The sequence below is a fragment of the Mya arenaria genome, chromosome 11 (genome assembly GCF_026914265.1).
Source record: "Mya arenaria isolate MELC-2E11 chromosome 11, ASM2691426v1".
NCBI lineage: Eukaryota > Metazoa > Mollusca > Bivalvia > Myida > Myidae > Mya > Mya arenaria.
The window spans coordinates 65,528,336-65,546,686 of NC_069132.1; the positions used below are offsets into that span (position 1 = coordinate 65,528,336).

General features: G+C 35.1%; 2 protein-coding genes and 1 non-coding gene across 3 annotated transcripts in view; 1 reads left to right on the forward strand and 2 right to left on the reverse strand.

The window, feature by feature from the left end:
• Nucleotides 1-18,351, reverse strand: part of LOC128208700 (ferroxidase HEPHL1-like) — a 35,695-nt gene that overhangs the window by 1,236 nt on the left and 16,108 nt on the right. The window contains exons 7-13 of the mRNA XM_052912248.1: nucleotides 14,847-15,015; nucleotides 13,396-13,676; nucleotides 11,370-11,581; nucleotides 9,269-9,419; nucleotides 2,716-2,928; nucleotides 1,598-1,832; nucleotides 531-1,302 (exon numbers count right to left, since the gene is read on the reverse strand). Coding sequence (XP_052768208.1) covers nucleotides 531-1,302; nucleotides 1,598-1,832; nucleotides 2,716-2,928; nucleotides 9,269-9,419; nucleotides 11,370-11,581; nucleotides 13,396-13,676; nucleotides 14,847-15,015 — 2,033 coding nt within the window. The remainder of the gene's footprint in view (nucleotides 1-530; nucleotides 1,303-1,597; nucleotides 1,833-2,715; nucleotides 2,929-9,268; nucleotides 9,420-11,369; nucleotides 11,582-13,395; nucleotides 13,677-14,846; nucleotides 15,016-18,351) is intronic.
• Nucleotides 5,500-8,793, forward strand: LOC128209746 (uncharacterized). Its single transcript, XM_052913929.1, has 2 exons — nucleotides 5,500-5,590; nucleotides 5,911-8,793. Exon 2 carries the CDS (start codon nucleotides 5,923-5,925, stop codon nucleotides 8,164-8,166), a length of 2,244 nt encoding a protein of 747 aa, XP_052769889.1. The 5' UTR covers nucleotides 5,500-5,590; nucleotides 5,911-5,922; the 3' UTR covers nucleotides 8,167-8,793.
• On the reverse strand, nucleotides 17,786-17,862 carry Trnaq-cug (transfer RNA glutamine (anticodon CUG)). The gene has a single exon. It is a non-coding gene; the product is annotated as a tRNA-Gln (tRNA).

Below are 18,351 nucleotides of genomic sequence, written 5' to 3' on the forward strand. Positions count from 1 at the left end.
AGGTATCTGAATCAAGGATTGTTGGGTACCGCCTTGGAACGGTCGGTAAACCAAATGACAAACAAAATGACAATACATCAAATTTTCACATCTTTTGAGATAGAAAATAAAAAACAAGTAAGAATTTTCAAAAAGAATAGTTGGTATGTCTTCTTAAAGGCGGGTCGCATGAACTGAATTTGCACAAGCTAAAAACTGACAGGACATCATTTTCGATGCATCATGAAACTACTGCATTTGACTATAATAACCATCAATGAAATGTCAGAGACATTTCGCAGGCCTGTGAAAGTTGTATCAGATCGCTTTGAATGATTAAAACCATGTACAGAATTTTCGTAAACGTAAGAACAAAATAATTCAATTCCAAAAAAACGTGTCTATTGGAATGTCCGTTCTTCGCCTTTGGGTCCAAATCTGTCACAATTTTGCTGCGTATGTGATATTCCTTAACATATTGTAAAATGATATATCAGCAGCACGACTGATGTAAATTTCATAACTAATATAAGACAAATGTAGCTACATACCTCGAGAACATCTCCTCGTAATGTTTGTGACGTCCGGCGGATGTACAGCTGTCCGTGGAAATGTACCGTATGGATACCAAAAGTCGACCCCATACCAAATATGTACCATGCTGTCCTTTCTCCTTTTGCAAAATCCAAACCTCGGAGGTTTCCGTATAATAAACCGTTTATTGAATTTTTCGAGTTACTGTTTACAAAGTCTGTAGCAGATGTATTTAGTCTGCCAGGAGCACTTGTTGCAAAGTTATAAGTGCTGTAGTGACTTAGATTTTCATTAAAAATGACAAAGGCAGTTGCAAACTCGGTTGTCACTTTATCCGACCTTTGATCATTTATGTCAAGGATTCCTGGCCTGCATATAACGACCGGACCCAGTAGCCCACTGTATGTGTCGTTAAGAGGAGTAACTCGAGATGTATACATGGACCCTACACAGTTTGGTTCATTCAATTTCGGTCCTGACCTCTCTGGAACAATATAGCGGTAAAGTTTAATTTGCCCGGGAAGGGTTGGCAATGCAGAGCTGATCTCTGACCCGTCGGCAAATGGAAGGTTTCGGGGAACAACATTGAAAGGAAACGAAGCCATGTTCTTAAAGAATACTTCTATTGTATCGCCAACGTTGCCGCGAATATATGGCCCAAGGATTCCGAGGCTTTCGCGTTGGGGTACCATTTTTGAGAATGTTACATCAGTGAATTTCCTATAAATGGCTTTTCTATAGATAGTGCCGACGAAGTTTGGTCCTCCACGAATATACAAATAAGAGGAACTGCAAAACAATAAAACATGATTAAACATGGTTTTTTTAAAGCAAGCAATGAAAATCTCAACATAATTTGTAAAGGGTTAAGTCCTCTGCTTTATAATATATAGACGATTCCTTAACTCTAGTAAGTTCCGTACGCAAAATATCTCATCCAGTGAATTCATGAAAAAAGGTGAACAACTGAAGGTTTTATAAGCCAAAGATGTAATCCTAAAAAAAGTTAATAGTGAAACTAAAATATGCAGATGAATAGTTAAAGACTTGCAATTTTTAGATCAATAATTAGAGAGTTACAAACCTGTTTGGATTCAGCAAACTGTCTCCTGTTAGGGGATGTATTTTCACTGGAGCATAGTCCCAGTCAACTTCTACAGCGGCAATAAAGTATCGTCTGGTTATTCCCTTGGCTTTTGGGACGAGTTTTGGTTGTGGAACAATCTTAGGAGAAGCAGGTGAGCAGACATGAGATTTATAAAATGCAAACATCCCTTCACTCTCATATCCGAGTTGACCCGTGCGCAAAAGATGACGACCTAAAAGAAGTGGATTAAGAAGATTAAGGGCCAGTCTCATGAACGCAAGTAGCATACGTTCGCTATTTGAAATTGATATTTCTGAATAGTAGTATAATATTTTTTTTCAGAAACTAGGAGGTCTATTAAACAGTATAGGCATTTTTTATTATGCAGGTGAACTCTCAATTTAATTTTTTACATTCACTTAAGTATTGATCGCATATTTTCTTGTGATTATGCTGTATGAACGCAGTAGGGCACGAGAGCAAATTTCATGAAGCGCGCCCGCTTGTCCGTCATAACTCCTTGCGTGTTAAACAGTATGGACGTCAAAGTTTATTTTTACAAAGAACAAGGGGAATGTAATTATCATATATTTAAATGAAATTCTTCAGAATATTTTGTCGAACGATCGTTTATACGATGGAACCAAAGTGTGCAAAAGTGTTCCAATAATTGTGGTACTTACCGGCGCATTTGCTCTCGTAATAACCAAATAGATGAACACAAACGCATGCATTTTCAAGTTATTCATAAAATTATTTTGAAGCATATGTGTGTTTTTTTGTAAATATTGTTTTCATGCAGTGTCATTTGAGCCTTTACCTTATCCCTCTCAATAGGATTCAAATATGCAATTAGGACTACTAAATTTGTCCCTGTTAATACAATTGTAGTAGTGGTAATGAATTGACGTTTTCTTTATGTATGCTTTTAATACATCAGGTGAAAGCGAAACTATTCTCATACTCTATAATTAACGATACATTTTCGGTTTAACCTTACGAATTGTAGCACCTACAGTTATAACAATTCATGTATGACTATAGTATTCCTCAATTGGACGGACAGAAATATAGTTTGCTTCCTCGTTGACAGGGACAGCAGTGAAAGTACAAACCAGCTTGATCAGGGATCATTTTGACTGTTATCCCGACACCTGGAAACACGGACGCTGCGTCGACTTGTCGTCCATCCGAATGGAAGTTGTTGGAATCAAATGTGAAGTGGTGATGGTCGAAACGCTCCCCAAGTCCGTACATGTGCCATGCAACTCGATCTCCAAGACAAACATCAAGACCGGGTAACGTACCGAAAGAGTAGCCATTGATTGCTGCGAAAATGATAGAACACTAAGTAGTTTATTATTGTTGATATAATTGTATTACTATTATTCTAAAATTATGACCGATATCTAAACAATAAAGAAACCTATGCGTGATCATTTTACGACAAGAAAGAAAACACACGGTACAGTACGCTCGACTAGACATCATAAAGATACCAATGCTAAATAATTAATTCATTTATTACCCATAAGTATAACTTTTTAAGGTATTCCACTAGCAACAACATTGTTTAATCTCGTTTACTTCTGTTCAACTTCTGATTTCATGCAGATTACTTCGGGTAAATCCTGATCACAACATTACTTGACGTATTTTCCTGCGATGTTAATTTTATAAGATTGTTAAGTAAGAATGTAAATACTTATACAGTCTCTACACGGATACATTTTACCTTGATACCTGGCTATTGTGTTCCTAATAAATGTTTTAACGAGTCTATTCAACGTTTAGTCAAATGGAGTCTATAAAAGTTGTTAACACAGACCCGCGCAAAGGTCGTTTACGTCAAACAGCGGAATGACGTCACGCATGGCTCTTTGATGGCAAATGGCACTCATCAGCCTTCTTCTTATAATTTTGTTTGATAAATTGGTTACCATAGTTTCATACTAATTGCGTATAAAATATACTTAAGTAATGCATGTTAAATGCATAGAGGTATATATTGTTTGTTTTAGTGTAAGATCGTAATATATTTCACCGAGTGAGCACCAAAAGCTATATTTCACGAGTGAATATTTATTTTTTGGTGTTCACGAGGTAAAGAGAATTTCGGTCATACAACATGTTTTGCTTTTTGATATATGCCTTAAAGAGATATGAAATGACATGTAATTGTAGTTTTTTTCAGAGAAGCGCGAAAACTGTAAGCGAATGTAATATCATTTCGGAAATGACGTCGTTGCAATTTTGTCCCTATCTCGTGCCCGCTGACGGTTGATTTAGAAACAGCGGGCTAAAATTTCAAAACAGTGAAATATATATATTTTTATTTCACTAATAAATCTTTATATGAGTATAAGAAAATATTGTAATGATGTTATCAGTTATTTATCACATCTGAAAAATAGACCCTAAAGTATATACTTTGAGATCAATTTAACGCCCTTTCAAATGCTATGATTAAAGTGTCTTTTTTTTTCAATTACCAACACGCAAGTGCCGTAAATGTTATTTAGTTTTCAGCATTTAATACATCAAAGAAATAGTTCAGCCCTGTTTAAGCACTTACATAAAATAACTACGAATACATAAGCGGATCGGGTAATAGTTTTCTAGTTATTTTTTTTTTTATTTGAGTCCCTTTTTGCGAAAGCTGGTTTTGACTGTATATGAAAATATCAATTATTTCGAAAAATTCGATATAGCACTTCAAAGAAGCAAAAGTTGAGTACATAAAATAGTATCTTTATTTGAACTATTTTCTTTATACTGAAATATGTCTATGAAATTGTTATTATACAATGGCGTTTATATCTTAAGACGGGCATCACAGAAAAGAGGCATTTTATTTCAAACCGCACGCGCAAAGTCTTTGAAGTTTACCAATATAATGTAAAAATAGGCATGCTTTCCGGAAATAAAATGGCAGATCTAGCTCCTCGCCGTTAATGGTAGAATACATTGAGTTTTTATATTTTGAATGTTCTAAACAATCAGCATGATAGAATCGAAATAAATTTAAAATTCGTGTTTTATTCTCTGATGAAATTGTTTGTTGGATACTTGAAAGAAAACTAAAACCCTCTCCAGCTTACGCCCTCGTAAAAACAAAGGAAGAGAAAAGTATGCGGGCCGTCCGGCGATCGAACCCGGGCCACCCCTGCTTGTAAGTCAGACGCTCTACGAACTGAACTTATCGGCCCGGACAACTGACACAATATCTGACCTGGGAGTCAGTACCGAAATACATGTATATACTTCCCCTGATCTATCAGATAACAAACCTTCCATTTATAAAAACATATAGAAGTATTGTCTGAGTTGTTCGAAAATCATTTTTAAAACCACTGTGTGTCTATCTAGTACACGTTAACTAAACTAACCTCCCTTGTTTTCGATATATATATGCTTATAAAATTATAAATAGAAACGCACCTGTCAAACTGGTAAGTCAATTTACAATAGAAATATTGACCTTAAAACCACACGTATTATAAACACATTCTTCAAGGTAGGTCAGACAATGTCAGTTAAGGATCAATTTAGGATTTCAAGATCTTTCCGGACACTTTTACATGATGTTTTTGATTAGCTTAATTTCAACTGTTGATTTGACATTTTCCGAAAATGCAGTCAACTTTCACTTTCGAAATTTCATTTATATGCCTATATTATCACTTGGAATATGCAGTTGGATGTTTATATTTGATGCTAACTTCCATAACTAAGATGTGTTTTTTGAAGTGACTCACTAACTTGCAAGTACATCAATTCACAGTGACTTGGAGGGAATGTGCTGAATTTTGACCTCTACAAAATTTAGTGACATTTTACCTAAAATAACCTAAAATATATTTATTTTTCTTCAGATTCATCAAAGGGGTCACTCATGCCAACTATCTAGACAAATCGAGATTTTCTGACTTTGTAAAAGTGCCGTAATTCATAGTTATTTATGCTAGATAGTTGGTATATGTATGTAATGTATGTATCACTTTAATGCATCATTCTGCAAATGCCCTATATTCGATTGATTATTCCATCTTAATTCCAGTCCTCGTTGCTATGTAAAGTAAAACTTGATTGTTTGTATATCTTCACTCTCACATACAACTTATGTTTTAAATGAATTATGCTCCATATACCGCCGATATATGACTTCTAGGCCCGATGGGCTGGGTTTAAATGTTAAACTGTTCATTATGAAATGTAATTATGCTATATACACATGACACTATAATGAATAATTTTACTTAATTACTTTCTGTATCGTTCTAACATAGTATTCTGTATCATGATTTCAGCAGAGGACAATCATGAGTGTGATACAAGCCATACTGGCAAAGGCATGCGTTGCTCTTTGCGTTGTTGGGGCATTGATGGTGTATCAGGAAGACAGCAGCTACATGCTCTTGTTTACCGTACTGATATCGTACACATTGTGGCTGATCTTCATCCTAATATATAAAGGAAAAAAGACCGACCCAGCTATCTACAATTGTCTACAAATGATCTATTCGGTTATGGTGTTTGCACTTGTTTACTCATCACTCCACAACGATGAGTCGAATCAGCTAAGACACGAGTTCATGGTTGACAATTTGAAACCTTACTTTCAATACAAACAAACTCTGAAGTGGGCGGCAATGGAGTGTTTTTCATTTATCGTCTTCATTTGGCGACTAATGAATATATTCAATATAGGCTGGAAACGCTTGACTGCAATGATGTTATTTTTTACAATGCATGCTTGTATTTTGGCAATAATAGTTGAATTCATACTGACCATGGTAGCATCAAGTGTATGGATCGCTTTGGTTGAAAATTTAATGTTCACATTTGACGCTAACAATAGCCGTGATTATCCTGAAGGATTTTTCAATCCGAAAAATGTAAGTGAAACCCCATATTCGTTACCAGTGCGTGAAACAAAAACATATTTCCAAGATTTTTCTGGCAAGTTTGTACTTGTGAATAACTTCGAGACAGTGAACAGTCCAGCAGATCCAGATTCTTCCTACCCTCTTTACCAAATGTCTGTTGAACGATACATTGGCGAAGACGTTAAACTTAGCTGTGATTATTTAATTCTTGATAAGGATCGGCTTGGAAGGAAAACTTTCTGGTTTTTCAACGGAACAAAACTGACAAACAGTTCAAAGCACAATATTGACACTGACGTTAAATTGCAAGATGATAAATGGTCTGTACATTCTGTGTTAAGTATAAAATTACTTCACTCTGTTGACTTCGGAGAATACAAGTGTTACGGCAAGATTTACCACTACAGCAAACATGCCAAAATATCAGTCGTTCATGGATTACATTCAACTAAATATTTGGTATCTATTTTAACGCTAAAAGAAATTCATCCCGAAATACGTCTTTTAAAAAGGTCTGTCGGGAACATTGTAGCAACTCAAGGTCATTTTTGGTATCACTCCAACCAAGATATCAATGATTTCCACTTGGACTACACGGTGAATGGTAAATCTATCGGTCTTCGATGCCCCGGAGAAAACTCGCAAATATGTTCAGTAGGAGCAACTGTTCTTCGAATGTTTCTCACAATTGGAGCCAGCAATTTTGAATGGGAAGGAGAACAGTTTCCATATCTTGATGTTGCAAAAGTGGTTGCCAGTGAAGATTTGAATCGTGCTATTATATATTATTGCTTGTGCAGCTCTGGATTTGGTGTCCATAGAATTAGTTTTGTTCGAAGTGTTGTTGTTCCTACAACTGGACGAGCAGTATTACACGACATAGAGCATCCTTACATATATCTTATTCTACCACGTGCAGGGTTATCACTGTTTCGAGTGTTTGATGACACGCATCTGTATAAGGAGATAGAGGACTTAATTGACACTGGTGTTGAAATTGAAATAATTGAACAAAAGGTAGAGCACTTGTTGGCATTCATAAGTGCTAATGAATACAAAGTTATTTCATTTACAAACTTTTGTCAAGGAATACTTTTAATTTTAGCCTTCATTGTCTTATTCTTTATTACCCACATAACAACAAGATATTATTTTAGATTGTTTATAAGAGCACCAGTCAGGCGTTTGTTTAATGTCAAGCCGTTACAACATGAAGATGTTTTGCATCTGGATGATTTTATTTTCGATGTATTTATTTCTAACGCTGATGAGGAATACAACTTAGTCACCACAGTATTGCTACCTTATTTGAAAGAAGAATCCAAAGTTAATACGTGCTTTAATGGCGATGAATATTTTAGAGGAAATAGACCACTGATACACTTGTATCTAGATTCAATATCGAAAAGCAGAAAAATAATTGTCATACTTTCCAAACATTACATGCAAGATGCAATATGTGAAAATTTGCAGCTTCACATGATCATATTACCATTGATTTATGAAAGAAAGCGAATACCAAAGGATGTCCTGTTCATCAAATATGACAAAGATGTGGAATTTCCGAGAATTCTAAGATGGGACCTAGATGTAGAGATACTTGATTGGCAAACTCATCTAGGTGATAGAGTCAAACTGAAATTAATACGTAAATGGATGCTCACGGGGAAGTTATAACTGCTCACTCGTTTCAAAATGCATCTGTTATAGTACGGAGGTGCCAAAACAATTCCATTGTGCCATTGCGGTAAATGTTTGTTTTTGTTTCAAAATCGTTGTGCCAACCGCTCGTTATTGTTCCATATCAGTATATGTGTTGTTGTTCTTTTTTTGTTGTTGTTGTTGTGTTTTTTGTTGGTTTATTGTATTATTTTTGAGGTTTTTTAACACATTTTGGTAAACACATTTGACGCCTTAGCTTTTTTAATTCATCTTCACGACTTCATTTGTCAAACACAGTACAAGCATTTACTTACATATAATGTATCCAAATAAGAAATGATATGATCAAATAAATCCATTTCGCCGAATATTTTATTTGTACCACAATGAACTAGCAAGTGATTACATTTCATAAATGTATATATATATTGCATGGACTACTTTACATTCTTTATTTTTGTATCCTTATCAACCATCTAATGTCGTAGTATGTCAGTTTCTTCTGTAGTTCTTTAAGTTGAGTTGTATGGTTTGAAAAACTTTATTCAAATAGTGTACTTTGTATTAGCAACACTGCCATAAATATATGTGCTTATATTACAAACATTGCCAATGTGAAATAAATCTGTGAATAAATTTAAAGTGGAACTCTCATTCAGTATCAATACATAAACATATATAACAAAAAATACATTTTGAGTAAAAAAAACTTTTACTATGTACTAAATAATGCATTAATGGAAAATATTAATTATTGATAACAAGATTGTAACCTTGAAATTAATGGCTGAAAACGCCAAAATATTAAACAATTGGTAAATGCTAAAAGATTTACCATGATCTACTATCGCCGCATAATGTATAAATACTGAGTTTTCTGCACCTTTCTTTCCAATTTAACTCGGTATCCTTCATAAAAACCATTGTTTTCGACATTTATTCATCTTTTTCGGTATATTAAATTTATTGTATTGATTGCGGTAAATCTTTTTTGGGAATAAGACTGCATCTTTAAGTACAGCATTTTGATAGCTGATATAAGATGCATATTGAAACGCCTGAGTTATAACCCATTGCTAAGATCATATCGAACAAAACGATCTCTTTAAAACCTTACCTCTCATTTGATTTGAAGACACGAACGACCTGTCTTTCTTGTTGACTGTCCATGGCATAGTAGTGAATGTTTGTATATTCTCGTCGATGTACCAAGAAAGGTTTTCATCAATAACCATCCAGTTAAGGAAGAACTCCCGATCGAACAGTTTCTGTCAATTTTTTGTAAATGAGTAATTATGTAATTGTAATATACGAATTTTGGAGAAAAAACTATACATACAGAATGTTATTACTTTGTCTTACTGCTCATTGTATACAAAGGAGCGTATATTTTGTTTACCGATTGCTGCCCATGAACAGACTCTAGCAGTTTCGAGCAAACTGATGTTGTTATACTTAATATATTGTTACCGATTGCTGCCCATGAACAGACTCGAGCAGTTTCAATCAGACTGTTGTGGTCATACTTAATAATATTGTTACCGATTGCTACCCATGAACAGACCCGAGCAGTTTCAATCAGACTGTTGTGGTCATACTTAATATATTGTTACCGATTGCTGCCTATGAACATACTCAAGCAGACTGATGTGGTCATACTTAATATATTGTTCCCGATTGCTGCCCATGAACAGACTCGATCAGTTTCAATCAGACTGTTGTGGTCATACTTAATATATTGTTACCGATTGCTGCCCATGAACAGACTCGATCAGTTTCAATCAGACTGTTGTGGTCATACTTAATATATTGTTACCGATTGCTACCCATGAACAGACTCGAGCAGTTTCAATCAGACTGTTGTGGTCATACTTAATATATTGTTACCGATTGCTGCCCATGAACAGACTCGATCAGTTTCAATCAGACTGTTGTGGTCATACTTAATATATTGTTACCGATTGCTGCCCATGAACAGACTCGATCAGTTTCAATCAGACTGTTGTGGTCATACTTAATGTATTGTTACCGATTGCTACCCATGAACAGACTCGAGCAGTTTCAATCAGACTGTTGTGGTTATACTTAATATATTGTTACCGATTGCTGCCCATGAACAGACTCGAGCAGTTTCAAGCAGACTGATGTGGTCATACTTAATATATTGTTACCGATTGCTGTCCATGAACAGACTCGAGCAGTTTCAAGCAAACTGATGTGGTCATACTTAATATATTGTTACCGATTGCTACCCATGAACAGACTCAAGCAGTTTCAATCAGACTGTTGTGGTCATACTTAATATATTGTTACCGATTGCTGTCCATGAACAGACTCGAGCAGTTTCAAGCAGACTGATGTGGTCATACTTAATATATTGTTAGCGACTGCTGCCCATGAACAGACTCGAGCAGTTTCGAGCAGACTGATGTGGTCATACTTAATATATTGTTACCGATTGCTACCCATGAACAGACTCGAGCAGTTTCAATCAGACTGTTGTGGTCATACTTAATATATTGTTACCGATTGCTACCCATGAACAGACTCGATCAGTTTCAATCAGACTGTTGTGGTCATACTTAATATATTGTTACCGATTGCTACCCATGAACAGACTCGAGCAGTTTCAATCAGACTGTTGTGGTCATACTTAATATATTGTTACCGATTGCTACCCATGAACAGACACAAGCAGTTTAAAGCAAACTGTTGTGGTCATACTTAATATATTGTTACCGATTGCAGTCCATGAACAGACTCGAGCAGTTTCAATCAGACTGTTGTGGTCATACTTAATAATATTGTTACCGACTGCTGTACATGAACAGACTCGAGCAGTTTCAAGCAGACTGTTGTGGCCGTATGAAGCTTAAATGACTTAAGTAGCTCATTTCAATCAACCAAAATTTGTTCCTAAATTTAATTTGATGAAAATGTTTTTTGTCACTAGCATTGTGATAAGCAAGATGTCAATATTACTCAAATAATAAAAGAATAAAAGAGAAAGCGTTGCTTTAACCCAATATAAGGGAGCTCGAAAAATTGGAGCCAACGTTTATAATTAAAGATAGTTTGATACGGTGTTTTGTGGCGTTGTGTGTCTTACGTTTAGTGCCACTAGGCATTAACATATATGCCTCTAGCCTGTAGATTGGGTATACGTTACAATTTGACTACTGTAATTTTATTATGGTTTAATAGAACCTAGAACAAACCTGAGTGCCTGATTTGGTCAAAGTTCCTGGCTTGCAAATAACCATGGGACCAAACAGTCCCGAATATATGTCCTTTTGTACGTCGACGGCAGAATGGTAGGGGTAGGTCAAGCAATCTGGGTCTACATGAGTGGGGGCACTGTTCTGTAGAACATCGAACTTGTAAACGCGAACAGCACCAATAGGAACAATAGCTCCACTTCGACGAGGATCTATGTAAGATAGAAAGTTGCAGTTATTGTACAGGTTGTGCAAAGAGGTAACACGCTGCGTTCATTCATGTTCAAATTGTTTAAGTACTCAATTTACTGAGATAAAACCAAAGCATATGACGACAATAAACTTATTGCAAGATTTTCAGCCCTGTATGTCCCTCGTTTTTCCGCCGCCTTTTGAATTTGATTGACTCAAATAAAACACTTAAACTGGGGTCTGTATTTGCGTGTCGGTTCGGTACTGTCCGGCAACGCCGTTTATGCATACCAGCCGGTGTCGATGTAAACACTGGCATGTAAAAATAGATTATTGTTACGATGATGCTCGTGGTTCATCTAGAAACACATGTATATGGTATCTCATGCAATGATGAAGACCATAAACACATATTCAACGGTGAAACAGTCATGGAGGTAGATCAATAAGATATATAATGTTAATTAAAAAAATAGATGAAAATCTAGCAATTATTTTATATTGGCCAATGTTATGTCGTTGGACTAGTGTACTTGAGCATATTTTGTATTTGTAGTTCAAAAACCATTTGGCAGGTACAGTAACAGACTTACAATTTACATAAAATAACGAAAACTACTGACACAAAACCAGTAGCCTTTAATTGAACCAAGGTCATGTTCAAAAACACATCCAGTGAAGCACACAGGGGTTTCTCTCGAAAAAAACTCTTATATATATTATATAGACAAGGGGTTGAACTCAAATTTTGCAATCCTGACACAGGTTCGCAAACGGAAACAACGTAGGTAAATGTACCTTTTTTTACGAAATGACGAATATTAAACGCTATAATTCATTAAAATAACAAAAAATAATCATATTAAATGCGCAATTTTTACCGATGCATTCCGAAGAAGAGCACAAAACACCGAAAATTCCCTCAGCATAGTTAATCTGTCAAACTCGCCATTTTCTGCGCGTGCGTTAAACTTTGTTACGAATTAATTTATTGGCTATTGTAAAAACCACCGCCGTAAACAGCCAGTCATCTGCCAATGAAATCGCTGGATACAACTGGAGTGTTGGAAATCAAAATGGCCGAGGAAAGACAAAAATAAACTCTATGTTTGTTTTTCGCCAATTATAGTGGTGTAAATCATTCAATTACAACGAACAAAGTGGTTGGTGTTCAAATTTATGATACTTCATCGAACTGGATACATGTAATCGTACAACATTACACGCATCGTGATATTTACTGAGGTAATTTCATATATTGGATTTTTGCGAACGTGTGTCCAAATGCGATGATATATGGATTTTTATGGATAAATTAATACTCTGTTGATTTCGGTCTTTTAAAAGTCATTTGTATATTGACATTAGTCACTTTATTTATAACAAAAACATTAATTTAACTGTAATACATTGTTTACTTCATTTTTTGGAGGATTGCAAAATTTGAGTTCAACCTCTTGTCTATATAATATATATAAGAATTTTTTTTTTAGAGAGAAACCCCTGTGGTGAACATGCAAGTACCAACCCAGAGGTCCACCACTACAAGTTAACATGCATGACTTAACTTTTTTAGTGTAAAAACATAATTTACAAACAAACTTATGCATCAGTCAATTGTAACCACGCCCCCCACCCCAGGTCCGGGGACTTTGACTTTCGGTCCAGCCAATCTGGGTAAAACCTCCCTCTGTGGGGACAAACTGCTGGTAAAATCCCCGCCGAATGCCTCCGCACTCAAGGGACATCCTAAGTAAGACCCATTCCCCCCGCTTACCCCGGTATAACCCCGGACATTGGGGGCGTGGTTTCAATTGGCTGGTGCATTACACACCTTTACGTGTATTCTTGTAGAACGCTCCTTCATTATCTTTCGTCATTGCAACCCCACCTGCCAAAAACGAATACGGTCTGGTAGCCAGATTGGTGACGACTACCTCAATTATATCGCCGACTTCGCCGACAACTGGTGGCCCAGCTAATCCATAATGCGTTTGATATTTGCTTCGCAGTTTCCTTACAGTGAATGTACTGTCCGTATATTCCCGGAATACCGCTTTCTTGTACCGAGACCCAATTCGTTGAGGTCCTTTTCTCAAATATATGTCTGCTGCCCTGTATAATCAATTAAATTAATCGCTTATTGATTACAATTGATAAAGTAGGAGCGCAACGAAAGTTGTTGATACAATGAGTTAAATGAGGTGAACTCATAAATGCTTACTTATTCAACACGTTGGTAAGAATACGCTTGCAAACTGTATATATTTCCAGTCTGATTGTTATTTTTTCAAATTTTAAATGATGTCTCAGGTTAAGAATATAACAATTTTATTCAGTTCAGTTACCACGTTTACAAAATACTTGTATTATAGGTCATGTGTATTTTAGAACCGTTATATAATTTTATCAATATTTAAACACGCAACTTCTGTTGTTATACACAAAAAATACTACTCACTGTTACATTTTTTTTACACTGTTTAATTTAAACAATACAATAAAACATTAAAAGACCTGCAGTTTGATACCTTACATCATTTATTAAAACATAATAATAAGTATAATTATATGTTAAAAATTATTATCATATATTTTTTTACATTTTCTTTGGTTATGAATGCAATATTTTCTTACGTGCCTGTAACATAATGAGTTTTATAGAATGATTTTTAAGGAATTTATTGGAATTTATTCAGATTGATTCAGACTTTTAAACTAATACCAGTTTAGCAGTACAATGTACATTGCTTCTATTAACTTGCTTTTACATCTATTTTATTTATTTGTACAACGCCATTGGATATGTTTTTATGTAAAAATATGCGTTTTGTCAAATTAAAATTAAAAGTCTCATTAAAGACAAGACGTTCTAAAGTTTTGTGTTCTATGCTATTCATTTAACATGGAAAGGGAACTGGTGTGGTATATTTGAGTCAATCTTATTTATATACATAATTGACTACATTCACTCTATAGGACAGTAATTAATAACAAGTAATCCGATTAGCTACATCGTTCTTAGATACAATTTATACCAGTATTGAATACCAGCACTTTGATATATTCATAAGTCCCCGAAACAGAAACTGTTATATTGTTTAGGTTTTTGGCTTATCGGATGCTTATCATGATGCTGTGAATCTAGCCTATCTAACCCCTGATTTACTTCATGGCACTTCTGGTGAGAGAATACTGGCTCGATCATTTCTGGTGGAAGTTGTGGATTTAAACTGTAAGCTGTTTAGAAGGTCTTCGAAACTTCGTCAAATGAAGTGTACATACCTAGAATTTGATTTCAATCCTGGTGCGTAATCCCAAATAATTTCCTCGATAGCTAAGTAAGATGTGCGGACGACCTGGGCTTTGGATAATTTTTGAACTGCTAAACTAGATGTGATAACGTGTTGTGGTCTGTTACACTTTCCAACATTGATAAAAGCCTGCATTCCGTCTGAAAACAAAAACAAAATGACTTTACAAATTACTCCAAAGCAGTAAACAATAACTGGTTTATTATGTGTTAACTGTGGAAATCTGATAACAGAGTGAAATATATTTCGGGAACTTTAATGTCACTCATTTTTTTCAAAAGGAACATTATTCTCTCACTTGTTGAGGCGACAGACAATATGCGTAAATTTCATGAAGATATGGTGAAGTAATTTATGCACAGCTCAATCCCAATATTAAACGAGAAACACTTGCACCGTATTTAAACATCTTTTTTTCAAAAAAATCTTATAATTCCAAACTTAACATAACGATGTACTGTCTATTTTTTATCACAATGTGCATATTTATGGAATAAAATATTTTTCAATAATATCTCACATTTTTGGCATAGTAATCTTTTTTCTTTTATTTTAAAAAAAAAATGAGTTTGAAAATCCGGTGCCAGTGACAAGCAACAATGATTTCGGATAATATGGTCGGAATTGCCAACATGTCGACGAACGTTGACTTGCAAATTGATAGGTATAGAGACGTGATTTCGTGCATAGGAGGAGTGTTCTATAGTGAGGGGGGGGGGGGGGGCAGTTTCGCCAATGATCCTAGAAGCAGGTTCGTTCCTCGGAGGGAATTTAGACCAAAGAACTGCACTTTTGATGATATTTCACATAGGTACGAAGTCGCTCCTAGGATTATTTAAATGACACTCGTAGTTAATATCAATACATACACATGTATACCAAACGAAATTATTGAGTGATAAATCTTTAACTTCTTACTAAATAATGCATTTATTGAAAATACTCATCACTAATAACAAGATTGAAGGCGTGTACTTTATAGCTGAAAACGCACAGTTATTAAATATACGATATTAAATATATTAAATATTATATTAAATACACGGTTACAATCTGTAAAAGATTTACAATTATAAACTATCATCTCATAAGGTAGAAATACGATTTTTTTCTGCACCTTTCTTTCAATTTAAACACAGTATCCTTTATAAGAACCATTGATTTTGATATGTATTTATCTTTTTCGGCAAATTGATACATTTGTTTTAATTGTGATACATCTTATTTGGGAGTAAGAGTGCATCTTTAATAAAATTTGTTTGATTGAATCGTACTTTATTTCATATAAACGACATAACATTTCACAAAACTTGAACACATTGAAAACAATATAATACATATAAAATAGTCACTCCTTCGCACAGGGTACAGACGGTAAAAGATTCAGCTCTCTATAAGCTTATCACATAATGCTCACAATGAGCCAATTTCTGACCACTGTGCGCAAGAGTGTAGTATTGGGTTACACTATTTGACAACGTTATATATATATCAGTTCTCCCAGATAGCTTAGATGTTTTTAAAGTGTTCGACAATATATGGTATAATAATGAATTTAATCATATTATTTTCGTATAATCGTATTAATTATATATACTTTATTGCTCCATTTCCATACATATAATGTAACTTAAAGTAATATTAAATTCGAATAGAACAGTACGTCAGGATATAATTGCTCTCTTAAAATGTTCTGAAAGGTGAACGTATTTATTTAAAGGTGCACTCTTACTCCCAAATACGATTTACCACAATTAATAATATTGTTTTAATATTCCAAGAAAAGATGATTAATTATCGTAAACAATGGTTCTTAAGAAGAATTATGTCTCCCCCTCTCTGGGGGAGACATATTGTTTTTGCCCTGTCCGGTAGTCCGTCCGTACGTCACACTTCGTTTCCGATCGATAACTGGAAAACCGCATGACCCAGGATCACCAAACTTGGTAGGGAGGTTGGTCGTGAGGTGTAGAGGATCCCTATTGTTTTTGGGGTCACTAGGTCAAAGGTCAAGGTCATTGGTAGGGAGGAAGTACAAATTTCATGTCCATCATTGATTATTTCTCACCTACGACCACACAATGGTGGAGACATGCGCTTTTTCAAAAAAGCAATCTCTAGTTCGAGTTGGATTTGAAAGAAATAAACATAACGGTACCTTATGAGACAATAGTAGACCACAGTAAATCTTTTAGCATTCACCAATCATATAATGTTTTTGCGCTTTCTGCTGCTCAATACACGGTTAAAGTATAGTTATCAGTATTTGATATTTTCCATAAATGCATTATTTAGTCAGGGGGTACATGTGTATATATTTATTTTGAATAAGAGTGCCACTTTAACTGTCACGAGCGCAGCAACGTTTATCAAAAGAAGTGACTCAATTTGCAAGTTTATTAGCAAAAACAAAGATATCGTATCTATAAAAATACACACTGTATCTATAAAAATACACACAACAAAAGAATAAAAGAAACTCCGCCACAACAGTGACATTTTATTACCCATAAATGACTTCTATGCTAATTAATTTGACGTAAGGCACACAGCTGAATAATGGATTAATTTATTGCAATTTTTCCAGGTGTTGATTTATAGCGTCGTGAATAAAATTGTTTGGTTTTACATTGTATGCCGTACAAGATGGATTGACCTGTAGTTTTACTGTTTACTGGTTTACGCAGCTTCATCATAATATAGGCCCCGCATTGGTGGTATTAGTAGTTTATACTCAGGGTCCCGGCGTGAGCACATTGAAGGGTCCCAGAGTGACAGTTCAACCACCGCACACTTATCCAGGGCAGAACCAGTACTAGGTGCCTTCACCTCTGCAAGAAACTGCCAGTGGCAGGAATAGTGCGAATGGTCGTAGAAAGGATTTCATAACCAATCACAACAGAAGTGACCTGGTCCGCCCGGGAATCGAACCCGAGTTGTCCGATTCAGAGTCCAACGCTCTACCGATTGAGCTAAGCGGGCGGACCGCATTGAACAATCGAGTTCGTTTTATTGCACCTCCAACTAGTTTCTGACGTTTTCATTGGATATGAGAAGTCACATGGTGACCCACTACTTTACTTTAGTTATCCCCCTTTCTGACCGTTTAGCACAGTTTTTAAAAACGTATGAACTCATTTAGTGATAGTCTTTTAAAAATCAACACAAGTATGATAAACATAATTTTAAGTAAGAAATCTTTAATCACTTACTAAAAAATGCATTTACAGAAATTGTTAATTACTGATAACAAGATTGTAACCGTGTATTTTATAGCTGAAAACGCAAAATTGATGAGTGCTATAAGATTTACTGTGATCTACTATCGTCTCATAAGGTAGAAATATCTGCACTTTCTTTTAGATATAAACTCGGTTTCCTTCATAAGAAGTTGTTTTCGACATGTATTCATCCCATTTGATCTATTAAAACAATTTTATTAATAGTGGACAATCTTATTTGGGAGTTAGAGTGCA